Source organism: Kryptolebias marmoratus, linkage group LG15 (genome assembly GCF_001649575.2).
Source record: "Kryptolebias marmoratus isolate JLee-2015 linkage group LG15, ASM164957v2, whole genome shotgun sequence".
In the NCBI taxonomy this organism is placed as follows: domain Eukaryota; kingdom Metazoa; phylum Chordata; class Actinopteri; order Cyprinodontiformes; family Rivulidae; genus Kryptolebias; species Kryptolebias marmoratus.
Genome location: NC_051444.1, coordinates 9132935 through 9159610, shown reverse-complemented (window position 1 = coordinate 9159610; position 26676 = coordinate 9132935). Strand labels below are relative to the sequence as shown.

The window sequence follows — 26676 nt, the reverse complement described above, 5'->3', positions numbered from 1 at the left end:
TTTACGTTAAAACTAGCGCTAATAACGTCCAGTATTGATGCACATCTTCTGCAGTAAAGTTAGACTCAGGCACTAATCTCCTTGTTAAACAGCCTTGTTATTAAAAGAAAAACACTTACTGATTAAATGTAACGCCGTCCGGACATCTCCGTGAAGATTTGTGCAGAAAAATGCAGCATAAAAAGAAGGCATTCCTGTATAGATAGGCGCAAAAGCGGAGCTGTATTACTATCGTAAGATGGCGACGTTTTTAAGCTCATCCAAAGTCACGTGATGTTATGTCTGTCCATATAAGTCATTGATTCATATAAGTCATTGATGTATACGCAATGACGTATATTCCGGACTATACGTCATTGGCTAACATTAGCAGGTGCTAACGAAGCTAAGCTAACATTAGCAGGTGGGCAGAGCCCGGCGGAGCTCCGTCTCTGTGGAGGACGTTGACCGGGCCAACACGGTGGGTACCTCCGTGTGTTATCCGTTCTTTTTTCCTTTGCCGTGTTTGCTTTATTTCCTGTAAGAACCAGTAAATAAAATGAAATATGACGAGGCGTATAAAGTGCCGGCGTTTATCGCGAGTTTTGTGTTTCGTTTCGCTCCTGTTTGACCGACTAGCTGCGACGTACTAGCTGATGTTATCAATAGCCTCTCTCTGTCTGTGTGTTTCCGTGTTGCAGAAGTAATCACACGCAAGTTTGTGGTGTTTAAAGTCACGTTTTCTCCCCTTTTTGCAGTAAATAAAATATGGCACTTTATCTTCATGTGTTCACCGGCGGACACAGGTTTGAGTACATAGTGTCCATTGAAGACGGTGTGTGAGAGGCTGCTTTGTTTGTTTGTTTGTTTTCCACGGTGTCTGGTTCCCTTCCCGAGAGTTTTCTGGTTCCACAGGTCGTGCAGGTGCACAGGCACACATTAGTTTGTTTATCAGCCTGTTTTTGTTGTGTGGTCATGGCAGCAGTACATCCACTCCTACACAGATCTGTGATTAAATTAACATTAACTCATTAGCATTATCTTATTAAAGCTCAGTTCTTGCTCTTCCATATAGATAAACTTGGAGCAGGCTGCCTTCTCAGACTCAAAAATGCATAAAATAGTGGGTTAGAGCTCTTGTGCCTTTTTAAAGTTCAACAACAGTTGCATTTACTGTCAAAAAAAGAACCCAACAATTAGATTAGAAAACTAGAAAGGGACGCACCGAGTTGGGACAGTTCGAGCTACTTAAACAGTTTTAATTTAGTGACATAATTTACTGTTTAACCTGGGCCGAGTGGCTCATTCGGAGATGGAGCAGCACTCGTTCTGGAGGAAGCGAGGGGTGTGGAGCATCTGAGGAAAGTCATGTTAGGTATGCAGCGAGACACAGGACACATGTCCTATTTGTTGGGACATTCAGAGAGGTGTAGACACTGTGCAGGGTTACACAGGTCATTTTCTGTCTGTTCAGCTCAAAGTCCAAAGACAGGTCCACTCACTTTTATTTGCAGTGATAAGCAGAAACAAACTGGACCCCCTTATGATGTTGGTGGAAAAATAAGGAATGTTTGATTTTGGTCAAGTTATCTTTTTCTTCCATCTTTGTAGGTAAACTCGCCCAGGTTTGCCTTGACGGATGAACAGACAGGGACGTCGAAGAGAATGGCCGTGGCTCACACGTGAAATCGAATCGAGAGGCACTCGTCATGCTGCCGGGAGTCGGCGTGTTTGGCACGGGCAGCACAGCCCGGGTGCTGGTCCCACTGTTGCAAGCTGAGGGCTTCGAAGTTCACGCGCTTTGGGGGCGAAGTGAAGAGGAAGCTCGCTGCTTAGCCAAAGAGCTTGGCATACCGTTCCACACCAGCCGGTCCGATGACGTCCTCCTACATCAAGATGTCGACCTTGTCTGCATCTATATTCCGCCCTCAATGACGAAACAGATCGCAGTCAAAGCACTGGGTAAGAAGTCTTTGTTCTATAGCTGCGTTGAGTTGTTCTCTTTCACAACAAAAGATAAACCCATATTTATTGTGTATGTTGTACCACAACTCAGGGTTTAAAATAAATATTTCTGAATATGAGTTGAAAAACAGAACTCAGACTTTAATATTTTATCTTAGCTGTTGCTCTGAGTTTCCTCTGACGCCGTATGAAGATATTTCAGGTCCTTTTTCCCCTATATACACTGTATTTTATTTGTCCGAACCACTAATGTAACACGATCTGTTTGGGTGTGACACGGCAGATGTAGGACATGTTTGCGTAGCTGAGCTGTTAGTCCCCTCTGAACACGATAATACTAAAAAAAAAAAAGCTTTCCTCAGAATCAGAAATCTGAATGCCTCTGTCTTAACATTAGCCACACAGAGGGGAGGAGTGTGTAACGGTAAAGTACCTTATCTGATGGAATTCTTCAGCGCTGAGCTCAGTTTCCTGTTTTAGCTGCAATGTCCTCTGTGTTTTCCTACTGAAGGACTTATGTGCAGCTCTGATTCCACCTCCTGCTGATTGTCAGGCTGCATATATAAAAACATTGAAACATATAAAGCATTAACACAACAGCATCTGAAACGTCAAATCCACTGACCTTCAAATCATTTATTACACAGTGAATTTCCACTTTAATAGGTAACCTAACTAACAGAAGGTTGATGTTTGTGGAGGAAGCTGCTGTATTTAAAGTGTAATTCTGTGGCGTGTTAAATTTGCGCAGTTATGAGCTGAGAGATAACAACAGCTTTGTTTTTGTCTCTCCGCAGGTATAGGTAAGAATGTTGTGTGTGAGAAAGCTGCAACAGCTGTTGATTCGTTCAAGATGGTGACTGCTGCCAGATACTACCCCCAGCTGCTCAGTATTATGGGTAACACCCTGCGCTTCCTGCCTGCTTTCGTTGCGATGCGCCAGCTTCTGGTCGAAGGATACGTTGGTGATGTCCAGGTGTGCGACGTCCGGGTCTACGGCCCAAGCCTGCTCGACCAGTCGTACGGCTGGACCTGTGAGGAGCTGATGGGAGGAGGCGGGCTGCACATTGTTGGCTCCGCCATCATCGACCTCTTAAGTTACCTCACAGGCGCCCGAGCCCATCGTGTGCACGGCTTACTGCGGACCTTCGTGCAACAGAACAACTTGATCCGAGGCATCCGCCGCGTCACCAGCGACGACTTTTGTTTTTTCCAAATGCTGATGGTTGGCACTGGGTCTGCTGGCGTCTGCTGCACCGTCACCCTGAACTTCAACATGCCCGGCTCGTTTGTGCACGAGGTTATGATAGTTGGATCCACTGGAAGGTTGGTCGTCAGGGACACCCAACTTTACGGCCAACGCAACGGCAGTAAAAGCGAGGAGTTGTTGCTAGGTGACAATGGGTGGGTTGGACCTGAGGCCAAAGAGATGCCGCTGCCTTTTCTGCAGGGCCTGAGCTCCATGGTAAAGGCACTGAGACAGTCTTTTCAGGCCCACGAGGAGCGCAGGTCCTGGGCGCGAGGGCCCGTCGCTTCGGCGCCGACGTTCGAGGACGGCCTGTACGTGCAGACGGTGGTGGAGGCGGTGAAACAGTCCAGCAGCAGTGGGGAGTGGGTGTGTGTCGAGGTCATGAGCCAGGAGCCAGACCCGAACCACAACCTCTGCGAGGCTCTTCAGAGAAACAAAAACTGAAATAATTTATTCACAAAGTGCAAAAACTACATTTGGGACAGAACAGGGCTTTGAATGTTTGTTTTCGTAAATTCAGCTGCTTTGGTTTACATCATACACGACTACTTTGGTTTATTTTTTCACAATCTATCATGTTTTGAACATAGTCTTTTTATTTAAATGAACACAGCTGCATTGTGTGCTTTACCTGCACAGTTGAAATGTGTTTGTACACTAAATTTAAAATGGTAAACCACGGCTCCATTATTCGATTTCTGACCAGAAGACGTTTGAAAATATAGACGGGGTCAAAGTCTCCCTGAAGGCAGCACGAGCCAGAAATAGATGCTGCTTTTCTTCTCACTGTCGTTTGAAATTAAATGCAGTTTTCAGGCTTTGAGGCACAACACCTACATTAAATAAATACAGAATAATTAAGCTGCTTTGCATCAAGACGATTCACGAGGAGCTCATAGTTTTGCAGCCTAGCTGTAAAATTTACTCAACCTGTTAATTACTGTAGCAAGATTAAGACAATATTACGCATAAAACGTGAATGTTAGTTTATTTGAAAGTGTAGAAATGAATAATGGAGCTGTGTGCTGTTTACATCTTGTTCTTTTTTTTCTAAGAGGTGTAGCGTTACATGGCTAAAAATATTACAAAAAAAGGCTGGTAATTATTTTGATTCCTTAATGTTACAGTTTGCCAGGACTTAGATAAGATGATAGGTAATGAGTAAAATAAGCTATGTGGAAAATAGAGTTTGTCTCTTAAAATGGCCAGTTCTTTTTTTGTAACGGTTTGCTATAAGCTGGACTAGCTTAACTGTTTTTTGTCGTTTTTGTTTCATGCATTCCGTACACCGCAGCTGAAGCTTTGGAAAACATCTAAATCTCTCAGCTAGTTCGTTCATCATTCACCTGCTTGGTTATTTTTATTCGTTTTATCAAAACCCAATAATCTCTACAAGAAGCGTAGAGGTTTCAGTAGCACAACACTGTTTGCTTTGTCATTTTGGGGGGAAATGTTGACGACTTGGAGGCAGATTTATGCCTCATAAAGAAGTGGAAGAGTCTTTTTTTTTTTTTTTTTCCTTTTGAAATTGTTTCACTTATCACGATCAACTATAAATCTGGGGAAAACGGAGGCTTTAAATTTACCATCTGCTGCACCTGTCAGACATATTTATTTAGTAAAACAATAGCAGATATTGGTTTAGTCATGAAGATTTGGGTTTTGAGTGTAATAAATTGTGGTTGTGGTCGGTTTCACGCAATGTTTAGTTTACATTTCTAGAGTTTATTTTTGATTTAATTAAGTGTCTGAATAGTTTGGGGTTTGTTACAGTCATTCACTGCATCTAACCTCCTCTGAATATCCTTCCTCTGTAATGGCTGCCGTCACTGTCGATGCCTCTAAACCAGAAGTCTCGCTGCATCAGTTTCATTTGCAGGATCTTTAAATACCTGTCATCCCAGCAGCGCTTTACAAAATAAATAGTTTACATCAAGTAACTTCAGAGTACAAGCCGAACCCGTCACTACTAAAATACATTCCAGCAGAGTCTTTATTAACTTATCAGAATTTTTTTTTTTTCTTTTTGCACTGATAAGATGTCACCTATATTTAATAGTTTAATTCTTGCACCAACCTGCTTGCTGCAAAAGTGACTTTAACGTTTGTTAGAGGAAGACTTTCTATTTATTTATGTCAGATGGAAAAAAAAGTTGTTCTGCCATTGTTTGTTTTCAGCCTGTGAATTTCTGTTGAAAGCTGTAATATTTATCTTTTTTTTAAAGAATAGTCGTGTTTTAACTGATATGGCAACCTGAGCACTAACTTGTTGCTTTAAAGTTGGTAAACTGTACTGTTTATCTGGGTGACAGATATTTCCTTTAATAAATACAGCTGTTTTCATTTATCTCTTTGTCTGACTTGAGTTTCTATTATTTGATATAAAGAATAATATACATATATTTGGATTTAAATCTTTAAAGCAAGAGATAAGTATAAGGATGAGATGAAGACAAATAAAAAATCCAAATTTGATATAATTTAATCTTAAATTGTCCAGGATTTTAAATAAATGGCAACTAAATCAGTGGACAGTTTTGCACAGATGGTCCTAAAACCTGAAGCTCCACCTTATTATGTTCATATTAAACATTTTGAGAAGAAGGAAAATTAAATAAATCAAAGATTCAATAGCTGGCAGGATTTTAATAAACCTATGTATTTTGGCTTAATATAGAATTAAGAAATTATATATAAAAAGCTATTTTAATTGTAAACTGTCCAAAGTTTAACTAGGTTTATGGTGGACCTGTCGATGAAAACACACGTGCTTATAAAACAATTCAGGATAATGTTAATAAAAAGTTGAATATTTGTTTATTTTTCTGTTTTTAAGGCCGATTTGCTCATTGTTAACGTGACGGTGCTGAATAAAGTTTAAAGGAAAAACAAAGAACAACGGCTGTCGCAATGCATTATGGGGCAGCCTTAGCATAATTCGGCTAAGTTAGCACAACAGCTAACGTTTCAAACGGTGGATTCGCCCGGGTTTTGGTCGGTTCGACTGTCTGAGATGGAAACCCGGAGGGAGAAGGTGGACAAATACCGGAAGAGGAGCATGGTGTGGAGCTATTTCAAAAACATAGACCCCGTGTCGGTGCAGTGTCTGCTCTGTTCTCGGTATCTGCACAGGCAGGACCACGGCTCCACCACTCCGATGCTGAGACACCTGCGTCTCAAGCATTCCGCCGAGGTCCCCAGGAGAGGCTTCGGACTCGAGGCTGAAGGTGCAGCCGGTCAGGAACCCCACTGCGTGGAGATAGATGGAGACCAGATCATGTCTGGTACGGCTTTCTGAATTATCTGTTAGCACTGGTTTGTGAAAGATAGAGTATAAACACACTGCTGATACCTTTCCCCAACTACTACTGCTACAGAAACAGCACTTCCTTTATTTCACCAGCTCCTGCTTTTGATTTCCTTGTCCTTTCTGTAAAATAAGATTTCCAGCTGCTTCAAACGGCAAGAAAGCTCGAAAATGACAACAGTAGTTAGGCTGTTTCATCATTTTTCCTCTGTATTTTGCCTGTTGATGGTAATTGTTGCCATATAGATTAAAATTAGCACACAGGACAAGATCCACACAATAACAATGCAATGAAAAAATCCTCTGGAGCATAGCTGCCACTAAAATAAAACCTTATAAAGCTAAAAAAAAACTTGTCTTATTGTTCAACAATTACAGATAATCTCCTGAAAGTGTGTAAACATTGGTTCAGAAAGGTTTGAAAGGAAAACACCAGCTCAGCTAATTTCTAATTTAAACTGTAATTTGGGCTAAAAGTTAGAAAGGTTAGCATTCATTCTCAGACACTTATTAGAAACTCTAAAGGAACAGCAGAAAAGTGGATCAATAAAGCGTTTACTTATCTACTCATGGCCTGCTGGACTGAGGCAGTAGAATAATGACGTCAGGAGATAAACTTGGTCTGATAAGTAACTACAAGGTTAAGAGTTGGTTTGGTTCATTTTCAAAAAAGTCTAAAAATCACAAGATTCTGCTAAACAAATATAAAAGTGTTTAAACTGTGATTATGCTAGCTTTTAGTTTCCCTACGTGTAACTTTTTCTTTCTCCTCAGTGGTCGTGGAAATGGAGGATGGAGCCTCAGACACCAAGACCCTGCCTGGCGATTCTGATGCCAGTCCTGCCGTCGGCGCCCTCCGGGAAGCTTCCCACGAAGATCCGGAGGAACAGACGCCTGCAGAGCGGGGCGACGACAGCCCCGTGAAGCACACGCGCAGGCGCAGCTTGATCTGGAGGCTCTTTGAGCATGTGGAGAGTCTGAACGCCGCCCGTTGCCGCATTTGCATGAAGAAGTTGCTCGAAAGCGGCGGCATCAGCAACCTCCGTCGGCACCTGAGGAAGCGACACCCGAAGGTGCTCTCAGAGCTGCTGGCCAGCAGCCACGAACATCCTGCAGCGTCCTCGCTGGAAGCCGGCGATGACAGCGCCACTCAGGGAGCCTTTTTGGGAACGGAGAACATGCAGGTTCCAGGTGAGCTCATAGGTCACTGTTCTCTTTTCAGTCGTGTGTCGTTAACTGAGTTTATAATAGCTATTTTAGTATTTTATTACGTTACTCTTAAATAATACTGCTGGTATGTAGAAGTGCCACATCCCTACTGTAGGTTCAGGTCATTATCCGGACAGGAACAAACTCAAAATGGTGACAAAACTCATTATTTATGCAGATCTATCCTTACTTTACAAGTCTGTACAGAGGAAAATTCAAAGTTTCAGATTTGTGAAGCGTTTTATCTGCTTGAAACATACCTAAAAGTGATAAATGGGTAAAATGTTTCTGACAGCGAAAAATCATTCTTGAAGTTGAAGTTGAAGCAAAATGAATGGACGAGTGTAAAGATTTAAAGAGCCGAATTGTGGCGGCTCAACAGCTGGGTTACAGCATCAGTCAATTTAACAGTGCAGAAACAATAAGATTTTAACTGAAATTACTGATCAAATGCAAATAATCCACAGCTGTGATGATTATCTTCAGATTAAACACCAAAGTACTGGATTCTCAGAAATTTACTTTGAGGGTTTCTCCTGCGTACTATTAGTTATTTTTTAAGATAAAAATCTTGAAAAGGGTTAATTGTAAATTGTTTTGTCTTATTTAGTGAAAGTGGTCGTGGTGGAGGAGGTCCCTGAGGTTGTGACTGAAAATCGAGCCACCAACGGCCTCCCAGACGCCTTCCAACAGGGTTCACCTCAGATTATAACTCCTGCAGAGAAGGCAAGTGCTTCGTGTCCTGAGGGACAGAGTCCTGAAGGTGTCCTCTGAGCTCGAGTCCGACTTGTTCTAACTTTAAACTCTTTAAAGGGCTCCAGCGTTCAGGTCGGGTCTGCTGACACCTCATGGAACAACACCCAGAAATGGATTCCAGGTGACAGTTTGTTACTTGCTGCTGTTTGACATAAATATTTATTATTTAAAGACCTCCTTTAAAAAGAAACACGCCAGAGCTGAGATGAGGTTAGATCTGTTTCTGCTTCACGTTGAACTAAGATTTCACACAGTTTACTTTATGTCCTCTTCAGTTTCTAAAACAGTTCAGTTTGTTTTACTGGAAAACAAGTGAATGAAGGAAAACACAATAATACCTAATTGCCTTTTCATGCTCACCAAGTAATATGTTGCTGCTGCAGCTGGAATGTAATGATTTGCAAATTATTGCAAATTTATTTGAACAAAGTCCAAATACTCCCCCAGTGTTCAGGAACTCAGAAGACAAACGTTACTCTTTTTGTTTCCAGTAACAGCATTTATTTTCTTTTGTATTTAGTGGAAGCACTGGGGGGTGGCAGCGCTGACGTGCCAACCCCATCGAATGAAACGGACATCAGATCAGCCATAAACGGCCTGCTGGAGACTCTGAACGATGGTTCGGATAAAGTAGCACGAGCAGGGGAAGGCGAGGACCAGTCTGCAAAGCAGTCGCGCAGACGGAGTCTGATCTGGCAGCACTTTGAGCGGTTGGAGAACTTGGAGGCAGCGCAGTGTCGCATTTGCATGAAGAAGCTGAAGTGTTTCGAGAGCAGCTGCACCGGCAACTTGCACCGACACATGTCCAAGAGGCACCCGAAGGTGTTCTCCAAGCTGGCGTCCAACCGGCAGCAGCACCCGTCGCCGAGCTCCAGTTTTAAAGACGGGGCAAATGAGAACCTCACAGTGAGAAAGCATGACCAGAAGAAACCAGGTAAGCTTTGACTTCTCACTGCTGTTTGACTACATTCATGTTTGTTTTTGAGAGATTACAACTTTAAATGGAAAATTAATGTTAAAACTGTTACCAGCACTGCGACATTCAGTCCCTGCGGGTGGATCAGAGGCTTCAAGAGAATCCGAAGTGGAAAGCAGAGTTTTGAAGCAGGAAAGGGAGCTGATTGAAGCTCTGAGGAGAACGCAGAGGGAGGAGGCCCGGACCCTGGACCAGCAGAGAGAGCTGGTTGAGAAGCTGAGAGCAGCCGGCGCCAGGGAGGCCGCTGCAGAGAAGGAGAAAATCGAGTCGCTGCGGAAAGCGCAGCAGGAGGAGGCCAAAGAGTTGAGCAGACAGCGAGAGGAGCTGGAGAAGGAAAAGGCAGAGCTCCAGAAGATGTGGGGAGAGCTTCAGCGGGAAAGAGAGGAGCTTTTGTTGCCGCTGGACAAGGATGCCACTGGATGATGCTCGAACAAGACAGCGTTTCAGAAACTTGCAGCTAATTCAGTTTCTGTTATCGAATCTGTCATCAGATGTGGAGAAATGTGATCAAGGACAGATGGTTAAGACTGCGCCTCACCATGGGTTTAATCGAAGCCACAAGCAACTTTAAAATGTGTGGAATCAGCGAGTTTTGTTTGTCTTTTCAGTTTTATTTACATCCTGTCAAATCAAACTGTAGATCAGAGGCTCCACTCTGGGTATGGAAGTTTAAGGATATTTGAGCCTCTTGTAGAGGCCTGAAAATGCAGCAGCTGTGTTGTAAAATGAAGACAGTTTGATGGTCATTTGTGTTGCCTGGTCCCAGTTTCTTAAAATGTATTTAGTGAAGGCTAGCCTCTTCTACATTGACACCGAAGGTAAATAAGAGAGATTTTATATAAACGCTGAGTTTCAGATACACATTTTTCCACTAAGGTCTATCATAAATTACATTTTCACAGCTTTATTCTTTCAGGCCCCTTCTCAAAAAGTATTTTAAATAGGACAGCTATTCCACTGATGATGAATTCTTATATTTGTTCATATTAACCTAGAATAGAGCTGTAAATACAAAATACCTTTTGTGTTGGCAGGGGTACACAAAACCAAAAGGCAATGGCAGCTTTCACGCCTCATTATGTAGGTAAACTAAACCATTAATTAAAAAAGGCCTCCAATGTTTAAATGAAAAAAAATCATAATGTTTTAAAACAATAAGCAACCATATTAACTTTAGTTGTTGTTTTTCCTTTACTGTTTATCTTACATTGAGCATTAAGGGTTTCCTCTTTGTGTGCTTCCAGTTAAAGTGAAAGATGTTACCCCAAATTTATCTGTAGATATGATTTTTTTTTTACTCAAGTCTGGTTATATATTTCAAATCAAATCTGTTTAGTCTCTTAAAATAGTATGTTACAATGTTTTTTGTTGAGCAATAGTATTATAAAGGGGTGATTTTTTTGTTTTGTATCTGCTTTGACAAGCCTTATATTTTTTAAATAAACTGATTACTGTAACAAATAAGAAGCCTACTGGGAACACGCATATGCAATATTTTTTATTAAGCAATATAAATAGTAGAAAATATTAAATTAAAAAAGATTTCTTCAGCCTTTTTCATACCAAATAATTGCATTAAAATGATACGAGCAGAACGTTAGCGCGCATGCGTGGTACATTAGGAATATTTTTCCCCAGAGTCGGTCTTCTCAGGTGGTGGTTCGCTGGTGGTATCCAAGAACCCCTGTTGACTAAAACCGAGCACTTTTTGCTTTGCGTGATTAGACTACTCGCTGACTATTAAAAATAATAGTAAGTAAAACACAAGTAGACCCATAGTTGCCAAAGCCCAAACGATTCTTCACGGTTCCCTTGCCTTCCAGACTAAACCCAGGGATGAGTAGCTACATGGTGACGTTGGCTTGTGTTTAGCTACGTGTGGCGGAAAATGGCCGACAGCGGACCAGTGGCCGCAAAAAGATGCGACTCCGGACCCTCGTCCTCCGTGAGCATGGAGACCATCTCCACGTTGACGGAGCTGGAGGACCTGGAGCGGGTTTACCAGCAGCTCTGTGCCGAGGAGGTGCGTACCGACGACCGTTAGCGGCGGCGTTGGCGTTCAGCTCGCGACGTAAACTTCCGCGTCGCTGCTGCCAGAGAAGATGCTGCTCGATGTTTAAAATTAAATATCGACTTATGAGCTTAAAACAGTGAAACTGCGAGCAAATTCTTTAGAAACTGGACCAGAACTACCGCTCTCTGCTCTTTAATGAACACAGTGGTGCTGGGTTTACTCCATGTCTACTATAAACTCACCTTTTACGTAGAAAACCCAACAAACGCCCGTGTTTTATATTTAATTTCTGCTCATATTGTCTCTTAATTAACTAAATCTGTATTAGAATTCCCTGATTTACGTCTGACTGTTGATCAGGAGTCAATTTTCATAGTGTGCTGTTTAAATTAGTCACCACTAGGAGGTTTTTATACAGCAAAGCCTAAAAGGTATAACTAAAACCCTTTTTGTATTGGAAAAAAATGATGTTTTGTAAATAAAAGAAGCAGAGGGAATGCTGTTAATAATATCTCAATCCTGAGAAATCTTAACTAGACTGTAAAGCTTTGGTTTTGCAGTCCAGTAGGGATTTTTACTGATTTATTTGTTGCTTTCCTCTGCTCCTAATTAATTAATTTTGAGTTTTTCAAAGAGCTTGAAATGCACAATTCTGTATAAAAGCCCATCGTATTCATGAGTGAGACAAAATGAATTAAATGAAGAAAAGAAATGGTGTTAAACATCGATGACAGTCCAGTAAATAAGCAGTGAGCATTGTGTCATTTAAAGAATAAAAGCTTCCTAGATAAATCAGATAATATGTGTTAATCCACACATACAAACAGGTCTATAGTAGTTTGGTTTTTGGCGTAATGTCCATATTTTCAGCTGCGTATGTGCTCCTAAAACTGACCCATCCTTTTCTGCTTTTGACCAGGCGTCTCCTCTCCGTACACAAATAGCCGCTGTGTGATTTGACATTATTTTTGCATCTGTACATGTGGGCAAACTGAAACCTTTATGCTATAATGCGGTAATGTTGTGGCGCGTGCACGCCCAGCGGTATGCTAAAGTAAAAATAAGAAAAAGATGCAAACACACTCGTTGATAACTTTGTGTTTCGTTCGCTGTTCCCTGCAGAGGGAAGTGGAAGCTGAGCTGGACAGGCTGGTGGGGCAGGAGGGGAGCATTCACACAAAGATGCTGGCCCTGCAGAGGATGGGGTACGGACTCTCACAGACACAGCTGGTTTGTTTTAATCGTAAACATGTAACATGACGTGTGTGTTTTGCTCCGCAGGCCTAACCTGCAGCTGATTGGAGGAGATGCCAGTCAGCTGTCAGGCACGATCAATTTCACCTGCAGCCTGGCTGAAAACGTCAGCCGCAAAGTCAGACAGCTGGACCTGGCGAAGGTAAATACTCCTCTTTGTCCGCAGCAGAAAGTTTGACCTTGGTGACCTCTTCGTGCCACAGCAAAGAAACTCTGCCAGGGGGTTTAAATTTCTTTCATGTGTACGTCTTGCAGACACGCCTGTATAATGTCATCCAGCGTGCTGACGATATCCTCGACCTGAAGTTCTGCACCGACGGCGTGCAGACGGCTCTGCGTAATGAAGACTACGAGCAGGCGGCTGCGCACATCCATCGATACCTGTCCCTGGACCAGTCGGTTATTGAGCTGAGCCGGCAGGGAGAAGAAAGTAAAGAGACCTTTAGTTTTCTGTCTTATGCTGCGGGGGGAAATACTGATGCTTTGTATTTAGATGGGCGATAGATTTGTGTCAAAGTAGCAGTCACATGAATACCAGGACTAAAATGAGATAACCGTTTGTTCACCTTATCTGTCAGCGACTGTAACGTCGTTACTCAACGCACCCCAATCCGCTTTGTCTGCGCAGGCAGTGCCGTGGACGCCAGTCTGGCTTTGCTGCAGGAGGCGGAGAAGAAGCTGAAGGTCATAGTTGCGCAGAAGCTGGACGAGGCCATAGCGGCAGTCGACCTGGCGCAGGTGGAGAGGTTCTTCAAGATCTTCCCGCTGCTGGGCCTCCACCAGCAGGGTCTCGCCCGCTTTGGTCAATACCTCTGCAGCCAGGTTAGTTCCAGGAGAGACGTTGGACAGGAAGGACGGTTCGTTTGTGGAGGTTTGTCCAATAAGAACGGTGACTGTGATAGGGCTGAATCTCCAGTTATTATTATTAAAACTGTAGTTTTTTTCTCTTGCTTTTCTAAATCAAAATGCGATCAGCTTTAGTGAATATTAAGACAGTGTATTTAAAAAAAAACAGGTAATTTAGTGAAACATTTTTACTGATCATGGACTAATTTATTGAAAGAAAAAAAAACATCTGTAAGCTTTTTTTATTTCTGTTCAGATGAAGCTGTGGAACTCTTCACCATGTAGAAAATAATTTGTGACCCTTTGCTGATCTACTCTAAATCATCGGTTCCTAAAGTTGGGGTCAGGCCCTACTGTGGGTCGTGAAACATCAAGTATGGGGTCCCGAGAAATCAGCTGACAGATTTACCCTTAAATGTTACAAATAGATTAAAAAAGCAGTTATAAATGAATAAGAAATAATGTAATGGTTGATGAAACTCTGTAAAATGGCTGTTTGTGATGTTTGTGTGCTTTAACCAGCAGTAGTCGGGGTGACAAGCTTTTGTTTTTTTTGGTTAAAAGCTTAAGAGTTTGTGAACGACTGTTTGTAAAACTGCCTCTTTCTCTTTAAAACTTGCCTCTCTTATTGCTTCCTGTGTATAAATCTGACCATTCTCCCCTCTTGTCTCAGTAAATCATCCTTCCTTGATCATGCCAGGAACTTTCTTTTATTTGAATTTTTTCTCCACACAGCTTGCCTCCAAAGCCGAGGAGAATCTGCTGTTGGCAACGGGAGGCGACCTGGGCGAGAAGAGGGCTCTGCTGATATTCGCCGACACGCTGACTCTGCTGCTGGAAGGTGAGCAGAAAACGTCTGCGCGCCCCCGCGTTTTGCCCCAGACCCCGCCGACGCGCCCGTTTTGCGTTCGCAGGGATCGCTCGCGTTGTCGAGACTCACCAGCCGATAGTGGAGACGTACTACGGCCCGGGCCACCTGTACACTCTCATCAGTCACCTGCAGCAGGAGTGCGACAGCCAGGCTCAGAAAATAGTCGACAAGTTTATCCAGCAGAGAGGATACCACAACAAGGTGGGTGCATCACGTGGTTTACCAGTCTGTGTAAAACAGACTCAGACTCTGACAGCTGTGGGAGATTTATTATTATTAATATTATTATTTGAACATCAGACGATCAGGAAACAGTTTTCAGACATTTGGACAGTTTCGTAATCTGAGGTAACAACGTCTAAACTTGTGCTTTTTCCATAGCTTGAATATTAGTCAGAATAAATGACTAATGGAGTTTTATTTGCAGTTATTCTGGCCTCTATGAGTTTATATCTGCACCTGCTGAGAGCTGGTGTGTGTTTTAGTTTCAGATTGTTCAGAGCAGCATGATGAAGAGCGTTCCGGGGGAGAGGATCGAGCCGAGGTGTGTATCCGTCTGCACGCTGCACGCTCGTCTGGTAACCTGTTAACGCCTCGCGCCAACGGGGGGAACTTCTCGTGTTTTGTCTTCACGTCCAACAGGGAGCTGGACCCCGTCCTGACCGAAGTGACCCTGATGAACGCCAGGGCGGAGCTCTACCTGCGCTTCCTGCGGCGGCGCATTATGGCAGACTTTGAAGTTGGGGACGATCGGAGCGTCACGCAGGGTGCTTCGACACGCTTCACGTACAAAGATGGCTTCTTTGGTAAAACAGGCAGGAAGTACAGGAACGTTTCTGTTTTTTCCCCCCACAGAGCATCAGCAGAACGTGGAGAAGCTCTTCAAACACTGTTTACTGAGCCGGACGATGCAGGAGCTGATTGGATACTACATCCCGATGGAGGAATACTACATGAGGGAGTCTGTCAACAAGGTCAGTGTCTGTCAGTCTGAGTGTGGGTCTATTTTAAAACAAACTGATTTTACAGCTCACAGGACTCTGACAAAGCTAGAAGATATAAAAAAGTCACTTAACTGTTTTTTTCAGCAGATCCTTTCTTCTCTAATCTGTGTGTAATGTGGTTTGGCGTCGTGTTGCTGATTAAACAGGACATTTTCTGTAAAAACAGGAGTTATATGTTGCTCTTTTAGCATGAATTGAGCCTTTTTTTAGAAATCAGACATGATTTCTTCACTAATACAGCCTGATTTCATGACCTCAACCCAACCAGGAGGTTTCTCCAGTCTTCAGAGAATGTAACGTCTTTTATTTTGAAGGATTTAAAACTCTAATTCAGCGGCTCTTGGGGTGTTTTTTTTAAATTACCAGAAAAGGCAGCAGCGTTTCTGAACTTGTATTTGGTTCTAAATAATAGCAGATTTTCTCTTATTTCAGAATGGTTGAACACAGTTCTCTCCTGAGAGCGTGATAATAGGACTTTATTCTGTTTTCAGTGATAAAATCCCCAAATCATCCGTAGTTTTGCTGTTGAGAAATATGTCCTCATATTGTTGAGCTGTTTGTCTCCCTCCTCCCTCCGTATGTACTCCTGAAATACTCGGCCTCTCTGGGATGCTTCTTTTCTTTTTTTTTAGATCCCAAGTTACTGACCTGTTGCCAATTAATCTAATTAGTTCTCTTTGGCTGCACCCGTTCTGAGGTCTCACTGTGGGACACGTCCCCCTGCGGATTGGCAGAAACCTTTTATAAACCCGCGGCTGGCTGTTGGGACAGCTGTGTTCAGGCCTGCGTGTGGATAAACAACACGCTTCACTTCAACGCAGAAAACCTGGGCTGTAAAGGTTGAATCTGGATTAAATATGTTTATTATTTTGGTTCAAATTGAAATAAAATCCACCTCTGCACTTACGTTCAGTTTACTGTTTAGACTGAATTACTGCAACACTTTTTTATACGCCCGCCCTGAGACGGAACTGCATACTTGGACACCTCATGAGTCAAGGATGATCCCTAATGAGTTCAAGGTCATGGGGTCACAGGTGACTCCTTTGTTTCCAACGTTATGCCCATCGGCGGCGTATGGCTGCACTCTTCTTACGCCTTAATTTGGTGTCAATCATATGAGTGATAAAGGACATTATGTGGATTTGTAGATTTCAGCAGCTCGTTTTTTAGCACACTGCCTTGTCTCTGGTTGAGCTCAGCAGCTTCGGTGTTCATCAGGAGCTGCAGATGTTTTGCAGCGAAGGAGCATTTATGTTTCCTCTAAATCAGGGGTGTCCAATCCTGGTCCTCGAGGGCCACTATCCTGCATGTTTTACTTGTTTCTCTGCTCCAACACACCTGATTCAGTAGTTAAATTACGTCTTCATGTTCTGCAGAAGCCTGTTAATCACCCATTGATTCAAATCAGGTGTGTTGGAGCAGAGGAACAAGTAAAACATGCAGGATAGTGGCCCTCGAGGACCAGGATTGGAGACCACTGCTCTAAATCTTACCTGTTTGAAAGAAAAAAAACACAAGACTTCTGCCTGTCCATAACCAGATCCACTAACTTGTCACTTCCACCCATTTCAGGCTGTTGCCATGGACACGTATGAAAAGGGTCAGCTGACCAGCAGCATGGTTGATGATTGTTTCTACATCGTGAAGAAGTGCATCAGCAGAGCTTTGTCCAGCTCCAACATCGACTGCCTCTGCGCCATGATCAACCACGCCAACTCCGTGCTGGAGTCGGACTTCAGGTGCTCGCCGCTTCCTTTCACGTTTAATTAATACGTTTTTAGGATTGTTGCCTCACGTCTGACGCGTGAGCCTCCTCCTCCTCCTCGGTGTCACAGGGAGGTGTTGTACAACAAGCTGCGGCAGGGCTTCCCAGCTACGACGCTTCAGGACATCCAGCGCGGCGTCAGCAGCGCGGTCAGCCTGATGCAGAGCAGCTTACAGCAGGGCAAGTTCAACACGCTGGGCATCGAGAGCACCGAAAACGCCAAGGCAGCCTTTCTGGTGAAACGCACACGCACACACACACACACTGCATCTTTTTACAGAATGTTCTGCTTTAAAACAACATTCACACCATTCCATATTTATCCTCACTACAAACTCTGTTATTACTCATTCTGATTCAGTCTGCTGACATGACCACCTTCCAGACTTACTTTGTGTATATTTTGTGTATCTTGTACACAGTGTGGATTCTTCTGCTGGTTTCTCTGAGAGCCAGCGAACAGATTTTGTTGTATTCAGATAAAATGACAGTAAAGGCTCTTTTTCTTCTTATTCTTACACAATTTCTCCAGGAATAAATTAGATTTAAGCAACATTTTGGTGGCAACGTTTCTTTTTTTTTTAGGAAATATTCCCTTTTTTAAAGAAAGCAGTAGTTGAGCTGGCTTCACTTCCCCCTCCAGGTGACTCTGAATAATGTGGAGGTGTGCAGTGAGAACATCACAACTTTAAAGAGGAACCTGGAGGTAAGTTAGGCCTCCGCCTCGCTTCCCTTCATGCTTCTTTTTTTTTTTTTATCGTTTCTTCCACCCCTTGGAAACTGACTGCGTGTCTTCGGCAGAACGACTGCTCCAAGCTGTTCAGTCAGGGGGTCGGTTCTGGAGAACAAGCCAAGATTGAAAGCTGCTTGTCGGATCTCGTCAGCACTTCTGCAAAGTTCAAGGATCTCCTGCAGGTTGGACACCATTTTTGTTTTTTAAATGACATCACATTCATTATCTAAAATCCTGTTGTAACCATTTATTTAACCACTACGTCCCTCGCTTTAATATTAAAACAATAAATATATTAACACATCTCTTCACGTAAAGATGATTTGGGTTATGGCTCAAAAAAAAATCCCCCTCACACGAGATGTTTGTATATTTTATATTTTCCTTGTAAGAAACGACTTAGCTCTTTGCCGTCAGCTTGGAGTAAATATTTTATAAACAAGGTTCTTTACAAGCTGCTGTAAATCCCTAAAATTATATTTATTATGTTATTTTTAAGATTTGACAAGTCCATTATGTTTTGAAAGTTATGATTGTGCCTCTTTTGTAATAAATTACTACCTTAAATAATAACTTAGTTATTAGATTCTGATTGTTTTGGCTGCTAATCTGAATTTTGACTTTTTCAAAATAGCCTCAAGAAGTTAAAAGACAACCTTTAAATATTAATGTTTATTTCTCTCACATCTTATATTGCTTATTGCCAAAATATGAAATATAGTTTGTATTAGAACATGCAAACTATATTTTGGGATAAAGGTTTGCAGATTATGTGATGAAGTAAAATAATTATTTTGTTTATCTGTGCAGAGATGTTATTTATCGTCACAATAAGAGGCTAAAGGAGCTTAAATTGATCTGGAGAAGGCTTGAAAGTGTTAGAATTTTTCCTTAGGCTGCTGTAAACCTCTTTAAGCTGGTGTGTTTTCATGAGCTGTTTCTGTAAAAACCTGTTGGAGGGCCTCTGTGATGTTTAGTGAATTGTAAAAGTTCTGGTCTTCTTTCTCAGGAGGGTCTGACGGAGCTGAACACAACAGCCATAAAGCCTCAGGTCAAACCCTGGATCAGCAGCTTCTTGTCCATCTCCCACAACATCGAAGAGGTAACGATCTCACGTCCCTGCGTAGAACCCGAGCTCCTGGAAGCTGTTGCTGTAACTGTTGCTGCTCCTTACAGGAGGAGTTTAATGATTACGAAGCTAATGACCCCTGGGTGCAGCAGCTCATCGTTAACTTGGAGCAGCTCATGGCTGAGTTCAAGGTGCAGGAGCTTTGGAAGCTCTCTTCAGGCTGTTTGTTTTTTATTATTAATCCTGTAAGTATGCTTTGTAAGCACGTGTATCCTTCTCCAGGCGGCCCTCTCTCCTGTCATTTATGACACGCTGACCAGCCTGATGACCAGCCTGATCTCCGTGGAGCTGGAGAAGACGGTCCTGAAGTGCTCCTTCAGCAGGGTGAGGAGCCGAGCTCAGCCACAAGGTGGCACCGAGCGTCTTCTGAGACCAGGAATGGCCTCCAGCAAGGATTTATTAATGATTCCAGAGAGGAGGAGGAGGAGGAGGAGGAGGAGGGGGTGGGGGGGGCTTTCTTTTTGTTTGTTTTTCCTACAAAGTAATGTATTCCTGTCCCCCTGTCTGATCTTTCTGCTGCAGCTCGGAGGGCTGCAGTTTGATAAAGAGCTGCGGTCTCTCGTGGCGTACCTCACCACCGTGACCACATGGACCATTAGGGACAAGTTCGCTCGCCTCACGCAGATGGCCACCATCCTCAACCTGGAGCGGGTAATTTAGATTTATACCCGCATGAAAGGAAAAACGCATCTTTTAACAGCTTTTCGTAACATTTTAGGGGATTGGATTTTTTTCACCAAGTGTGTGCAGTTGGGGTGTAATTTTCAGGTGATTTCATTTCACGCCTGGAAGCTGGGCTGTTCAGAGAGCTTCATGTTTTGGTTTGGATTAATGTTTCAGGTTTCCACCTGGCCTTGTTTGGGTTTGGGTCCAATAATTCTGCATTCAGAGTTCGAGTCAGACTTTCTTATCACCGGACCAAATAATCCTCAGTCGCTGCTTTTTACTGATTTTTAGTTGTGCAGAATGATCTCACCATTATGATCTCCGTTCACTGTTTTTTACAATATTATCAACTCTGAGCCAGCAGAGACAGAGAATCAGAAGTGTTGATGCTGATATTTAACATCTTTGCTGTGGACAGAAGTGGTGATAAATTAAACAGAAAGCCTAAAATGTGTTAAAATTACACGTGATACATTCTCAAAAGTGGCTTTTTAATGATTAAAATCTCAAAACTAATAAAACAGAACCTCGAAGTCAGAATTAAGTAAAGTTATATGGTAAATGGTAAATGGCTTGCACTTATATAGCGCTTTATCTAGTCCAAGGACCCCAAAGCGCTTTACACTACAATCATTCACCCATTCATCCACACATTCACACACTGATGGTGGTAAGCTACAATGTAGCCACAGCTGCCCTGGGGCGGGCTGACAGAAGTGATATTTCTTCAAAGAGAGTTAACAAAAAGGACACTTCATGGGAAATAAAAAGGAAGAAGTTAAAAATTTGGATAATATTTTTAATCATGAACCAATTTATTTATTTTTTTGTAAGTTTTTGTTGCATTCAGATTAAAGCTAATTGAGTTTTACCCCAGAGGTGGTTTAAAGAGCTGTAAAAAAATGAAAAGTGTCAAGTCAAGCTCCAGATTGTCTCTAAATGCAGCATAAGACTGAACCGGGCGGCATTTAGTGTCGCAGATTGATTGTGGGTCTATTCGTTTTAGTTCACAGACAGTTTTTACTCTCAGACTCACTCCTTCCTGTTTGTACGCTGCAGGTAACGGAGATCTTGGACTACTGGGGTCCTAACTCGGGCCCGCTGACGTGGCGGCTGACCCCCGCGGAGGTGCGCCAGGTTCTGGCGTTGCGGATCGACTTCCGAAGCGAAGACATCAAGAGGCTTCGGCTGTAACTCAGAGAGCTGGCGACGCCCTACCCGCCTGCCACTTCCGGCTGACCAGGCGGAGGATTTTGGTGGTCTTCATCCGCTCTTCTCTGCCCAGCTGCTTCCAGTCTGGGTCGGCTGGGCTTTTTGAGGACAGCAGGGGGGTTGCAGTTACGCGGCAGCTGCGTCGAACTGTTTGGTAATAATTAACTGTAAAATGTGTAATTAAACCCGTGGATGAGTGATTGTATCTCAGCGGAGTTCCAGCGTTTTCAACCTGCAAGTGGCTGTGAGAAACAAGGGCACGCTGGGACCGAGGCGTGGAGCTGCGGGGCTGAAACGGAGCAGTAATGAACATCATACCCATTAAACTGACAGAAGCAGGTCAGACAGCTGATCCAGCCCCGTCATTCAATATATGAATAGCTCCTCGTCTCTGATGATGGAACACTTTTAACCTAATAAATTGAGAGCCGCTGTGCTGTGCTGCGCTTCTGATCCCCGCCACATTTCACTGCTGCCATGCAAGACCTGTTCCCAATCTTTATTTATTTATTTATCTGTTACATAGTCCCGACTCCAAACGCACAGCTTTGTTCACGAGGCGGCGGAGCGTTCAAAAAGGGGTTCGCTCTCATAATGTTCAGCCTTATTTCCCGGTCTAACCTTAATTCACGGATTAAAGCGCGTCAGCGTGTGCAGGGAACAGCACCTCCACGGTAAAACCCCTCCCAGTCCCCAGTCCCCTTAATCAAGACTCAAAACCACCGGAGCAGAAGTAGTTAGGAAAAGAGTGGCTTTAATGTAAACACAACATTCGATTGGCTCAGCACAAACATTCCACATGAGAGCAACCAATAAACTACTGAATAGGATGGGGTGCGGCACAAAAACATTCACAGTAAAAAAAAAAAAAAAACCTGATATAATCATAATATATATTTACAGTACGGTGCTTTTAAGGTGAAAATGGAGATGGGGATGTGAGGACTGATTTGTGATGGGTTAAGAGAAGACGGGGGGGTGAGGGGGGGAGACGATGAAGAAACTGGGGAGCTGTACAGACGACTGGGGAAGAAGGGCGGGGAGGAAAAGAAAAAACAAAAAAAGAAATCCCCCAAAAGAGGCTCCTTGTGCATTCTTCTGTTTGTACAGTCGCACATCAGACGGAGAACAAGAGCTGCTTCCCACCCTTTGAACGGTTCTCGGTGCACCCCAGTTTTTCATGACAGGAAATAAATATGTGGCACGGGATTTCAGGAGGTAGGAGGAGGCATGTAGGGCATGAGGCTTAAATGAATAAATCCTTTAATATTTATAAAATCTTATATCTTTTAATTAAATAATATAGTTGATAGAATGAGCTATAATTTCTGATTCTATTCACAAATCTGTCCTCAGATGGTTGGCACCGATGTGTTTTGTTTTTATTTGTTTTTGTGTTTTTTTGAGATTGGCTGTTTGGTTTTGTTCGCGCTACAGGAAGCGAGTGGCTTCTGAACAGAAGAGTCCTTTCTTGTCGTCGCGTCTGAACGTAAAAAGAGGAGGCGGGAGTGGAACGGACCTGCGGGCCGCTCGGTCACATGGAGGTTCGAAGGGAAGCTAACACGCAATCCTTCTTCCCGTCTGTGACCCTCGGCACCTCTCTGATATCGTCCTCATCGTCATCTCCACCTTCACGCACAGCAGCTCTTCAAACAGAGCACCAGAGGCTGAATTCAGGGTATAAACGCCTAAAGACTTGTCACAGTGTCCTACGCGGAGTTCGGGAGTGGCATCAGACACTCCCCGTGTTGCATTTTATTTTTCTAAGAGTTTTGCGGGACAAAGCTCCAGCTGAATGAACCCCTGGTGCTTCTGATGTCAACAAAAAATGAAACATTCAGCTTTAAAAACATTTTTTTTTACAGATAAAACTGGGGGAGAGGGGAGTCATACTTAAATCAAAATAAGAGGGAGAAAACAAATCATGGCAATGGTCCGGTGTGGTGTCTGACGGCAGCTCTTTGGGTCCTTTTGGACGTGTAGAATTACATATTTTATGTGTTTAAGCATCATCAAAATTATCATTATTAACACCTCACACACTCCACGACAACCTCTGTGCTTCCGGACGGGCTTCAGTATAAGCCACACCCTCTAAGGTTGTTTGCAATAATGATGTCAGTGACGGCATCAAACACTACCTGGATGTTTCCTGTGTCTGTGGCACAGGTCAGGTGACAGTAGATCTCCTTGTTGGGAGAGCGGTTCTTGCTCTCGAACTGAACCTGAATGTATGCAGTCGCGTCTTCATAAGTATTAGCACCTGGGGACAGGCGGAGGAAGAGGAAGAGGGTGAAACAGAGAACGCTCGGTTCGGGGAGGGGGGCGGCGGCGGCTCGTGGGCTCACCTGTGTATTCTGGAAAGCAGATCGTCAGCGGCGACTTCTTGATCTTTTCAGCAAACAGATCTTTCTTGTTGAGGAAGAGGATGATGGAGGTGTCGATGAAGAACTTGTTGTTGCAGATGGAGTCGAAGAGCATAAGCGACTCATGCATGCGGTTCTGCAGGAAGAGGAAATGTGCGATTAAGTGTCGCCTTACAGTTCTGTATCTGAAAGGTTTTATTTCACTGAATTTCAGAAAGAAATGAACCAAGCAGCTAAAATGTTTCATAATAATGTAAAGTGGTTTTAATCAGTTCCTTTGGCTGCTTTTTCACTCATTTTCTGTCCAGTTGTAGCTTAACCAAGGCAGCTTGTGCTTAAAAGAAGAAAAAGTGAAGAAGTGGAGGGCAAAAGACTAAATAAATATGGATTATTAAAACTAAAAAAATCCAAAAAAGACCTGAAACAGGACCTGAGAGATCGTCGAATGTATGACAAGTTTTTAGATATCAGCTCTTTGGTGCTAAAATACTATTTTATGACAAACTGTGTTATTTTAGTGTATTTGTTTAAGGAAATGGAAGCAAATCATGTCTTTGTGACAGGCTGCTGGTAATAAGGTGCCTAAAGATCCAATTTATAATTGATTCTTTGCCGAGTTACGCGCCAACACAACTCTGCTTCATCCATTGTGTTTAGAAGCCATTTTATCCTTGGATGATCCATAGGTCACGGTAAAATAACGTATCAAAGAAAACTAAAACATTCCTCTGAAAGCGGCCAGGTCTTCAATGGAAAATAAGTGAAAAAGCAGCCAAAGATTACAGGAAAGTTGCTCCCTGGAGGCAAAATGTGCAAAATATCGACATCGCTTTTGGACATTTTCAGCGAAACAAAGTTTTGCCATCAGTTTTCTGAACGAGCGACAGAAGAACTCGCCCGGAGTTATCCAGCACTTACAGTTGTTTCGTCTTCGTGGAGCACCTGGTCGTACCCGCTCAGAGCGACGCAGAAGATGATGGCCGTCACGTCCTCGAAGCAGTGGATCCACTTTTTCCTCTCTGACCTCTGACCCCCGACGTCAAACAGCCTGGAAACGCAAAAAAGAAGCCAAGTCGGACCTGAAGAGCGGCCTCACCTGAGACGGCCGAACCGGACGGGCCGTGGCGGCTGGCCTTACCTGAAATGGAGGTTTTTGAAGGTGAAGTGGGTTTCGACGATGCCCGTGGTCTTCACTCGAGTCCTCAGGATGTCCTGCTCTGTGGGCTGGTAGTCTGCTGCTCCGATCCGGTCTAGGCTGTCCAGGTAGCTGTAGAAAATCGAGAACGAGTTGACCGGTGCGCCTTTACACCAGAAAAGAAACAAAAAACAGAGCTAATTGTGACTTCTTGCACTCACTACTGAGCAGAGTCATTGAGCTGATATTCCCGCGCGCGGTTGAAGCACTCCTGGGTCCCGGCGTCGGCCCATAGACGCTTCATGGCAGCGAGAAGCTCTGCCGAGTACGGCTCTGTGTCCTCCATGCGACTGACGACGTCGCAAACCAGCTTGGCGTCGGCCTGGACGATGAAAAGAAAAAAAAAAGCACACACTTCGTAAGGTTCAAGGGAACTTGGCGTTCACAAGAGGACGTGTTTAGGTGGCGAAGTGTTCAGCTGCAAGGCTAACCTTTCGATCCTTGTCTCCGAACTCGATTCCGAGGGAATCCATGGCTCGAAGGATGGCCGCCAAGCTCTGGATGGTGTTGCTGTAGACCACAGGCTTATACTGCTTCACATCATCCCCAGAAAAGCCGTCTTCGTGGATAATCCTGCATGCGTACGGAGATATTAGCGAAGAGGCACAAACGAGGAAAGAGCCCCACATGTCCATATGTTCCTGCGTTTCATAACAAATATCTTGTTACAATAAAAGCTCTGGGGTTTTTTAATGAAAATTGCACTGATTGTTTCATCCTCTCCACATCTGTGCGCTCGGGCCTCGGCCCGCGGCGTGGCATTTGAATTGTGAGAGTCGAAATCAATCAGACCACCGATCAATCACGACTTAAACTCCTTCGGCTCGTCCTCGCCCATCGACTGTGTCCAGAAGAAACCCTCCTGAAACCGGCGCCCAGCGAAGGAGGCGGATCAGGGATGACCATTTTCACGTTTTCATGTTTTCATCCCGTCAGCACACGTCATGATCAGCTACCTGGCCCGAATCTGCAAGCACCGAAGTCTGAACGAACAATTTGGCAACATAAAAATCGGCTTTTCGAAGCAAACGGCAGAGACGAGCTGGTTCATATAATACCTGAAAATAGTTTGTTCTTGAACTGAAGATCGGCTGAAAACTCAAAAATGTTACATTTGCTGTAAAGTACAGGGCGTACCAATGAAACAAGAAAATTTAAATCATTAAAAAAAACATTTATCAGTCGGCTGATTATGAACAGATTCTGCTGGAAAGTGATGAGAATGAGAATAATCATTATTATCAGCTTATATGCTTGCATAAAGGCTGCTTTTTCTGTTTTTAAAGGGCCAGAATGATCTAAAAAGCCATAAATTTAACATTTAGTTTCAGTTTTAAGTCATTTAGTGAGACCTTTACTAAAGAATATACAGAGAACTGCTCGTTTAATGCAAAAAATTCATTGTTTCAGGTTATTTTCAGGGGTTTAAATGGATCTGGCGTGTTTGTTTCCCTGTTCATCATACATGTTGTCAACACATGATGAAGGATACCTGAAGTTTATGACTCAGAGTGTAGTAAAACCCATCCATCTGCTGCCTGCCTGGTCTAAAGGCAAGCCCTGGGAGTATTTGTAAACACTATCTGGACCAGCATCTTGGGTTTTAGGGGCAGAGCAGTAAGTTAAGAGCCACCAGGGAGCCCTGGGAGGGTAATGAGGTGAGTGGAAACAGGGAGGAGACGCCGAGCTGTTTCACAAGACGCAATCTGCCAAATAAAATCAAATAAAACAAGCAATGTCCGGGGCTATTCTTCGTGCTGAAACATCTAGAAAAACTGACTAAGAGGTTTACGGGAAACAACAGCAGTCGTTTAAAACATCAAAGAGTCATTTAGCTTAGACAGGGAAAGGTTTAGATGCGGTTTTAGGAGGCATATTTCTGCGTAAATCCGCTTTATAGGCAAAGTACTCCCGGCGATATCGGGCACTTAAAGCCATTAAGATTAAAAGCAGAGGTATTCACTAATGGAGCAGTGATGACCTCACTCACACACACACACACACACGGACTCCTCGTTAACTACATTTCAGCACCCCGGCGGTGAACAGCACCGGCGCGGCCTCCGCAGGTCTGCGGGAGGAGCTCCTCCGGGGCTTCGGCCTCTCGAAACATGGCGGCTCAAACCTGCCTGTAGCGCCGACGTGGGGGAGGAGGAGGAGGAGGAGGAGGAGGAGGA

At 43.6% G+C, this 26676-nt stretch overlaps 4 protein-coding genes across 4 annotated transcripts in view; 3 read left to right on the top strand and 1 right to left on the bottom strand.

Annotated features, from left to right (window-relative positions):
• The first annotated feature begins 351 nt into the window (after positions 1–351).
• On the top strand, positions 352–5540 carry gfod2 (glucose-fructose oxidoreductase domain containing 2). The gene is made up of 3 exons (XM_017440069.3): positions 352–460; positions 1591–1941; positions 2742–5540. Exons 2-3 carry the CDS (start codon positions 1689–1691, stop codon positions 3635–3637), a joined length of 1149 nt encoding a protein of 382 aa, XP_017295558.1. The 5' UTR covers positions 352–460; positions 1591–1688; the 3' UTR covers positions 3638–5540.
• A 553-nt stretch (positions 5541–6093) lies between these two features.
• On the top strand, positions 6094–10187 carry LOC108250767 (zinc finger BED domain-containing protein). The gene is made up of 6 exons (XM_017440801.3): positions 6094–6477; positions 7275–7691; positions 8320–8435; positions 8523–8586; positions 8986–9399; positions 9497–10187. Exons 1-6 carry the CDS (start codon positions 6207–6209, stop codon positions 9862–9864), a joined length of 1650 nt encoding a protein of 549 aa, XP_017296290.1. The 5' UTR covers positions 6094–6206; the 3' UTR covers positions 9865–10187.
• Positions 10188–11293: 1106 nt separating this feature from the next.
• On the top strand, positions 11294–21812 carry cog4 (component of oligomeric golgi complex 4). The gene is made up of 19 exons (XM_017403920.3): positions 11294–11464; positions 12578–12660; positions 12737–12851; positions 12965–13139; positions 13338–13531; positions 14291–14396; positions 14470–14627; positions 14912–14970; positions 15069–15193; positions 15282–15400; positions 17006–17172; positions 17269–17434; positions 17842–17904; positions 18000–18113; positions 18941–19033; positions 19108–19191; positions 19283–19384; positions 19583–19711; positions 20786–21812. The coding sequence occupies exons 1-19, from the start codon at positions 11330–11332 to the stop codon at positions 20918–20920; spliced, it is 2322 nt and encodes a 773-aa protein (XP_017259409.1). The 5' UTR covers positions 11294–11329; the 3' UTR covers positions 20921–21812.
• Positions 21813–21817: 5 nt separating this feature from the next.
• Positions 21818–26676, bottom strand: part of gnao1b (guanine nucleotide binding protein (G protein), alpha activating activity polypeptide O, b) — a 5647-nt gene continuing 788 nt past the window's right edge. The window contains exons 3-8 of the mRNA XM_017403931.3: positions 24931–25072; positions 24661–24821; positions 24443–24571; positions 24223–24352; positions 23287–23440; positions 21818–23201 (exon numbers count right to left, since the gene is read on the bottom strand). Coding sequence (XP_017259420.1) covers positions 23014–23201; positions 23287–23440; positions 24223–24352; positions 24443–24571; positions 24661–24821; positions 24931–25072 — 904 coding nt within the window. The 3' untranslated portion in view covers positions 21818–23013. The remainder of the gene's footprint in view (positions 23202–23286; positions 23441–24222; positions 24353–24442; positions 24572–24660; positions 24822–24930; positions 25073–26676) is intronic.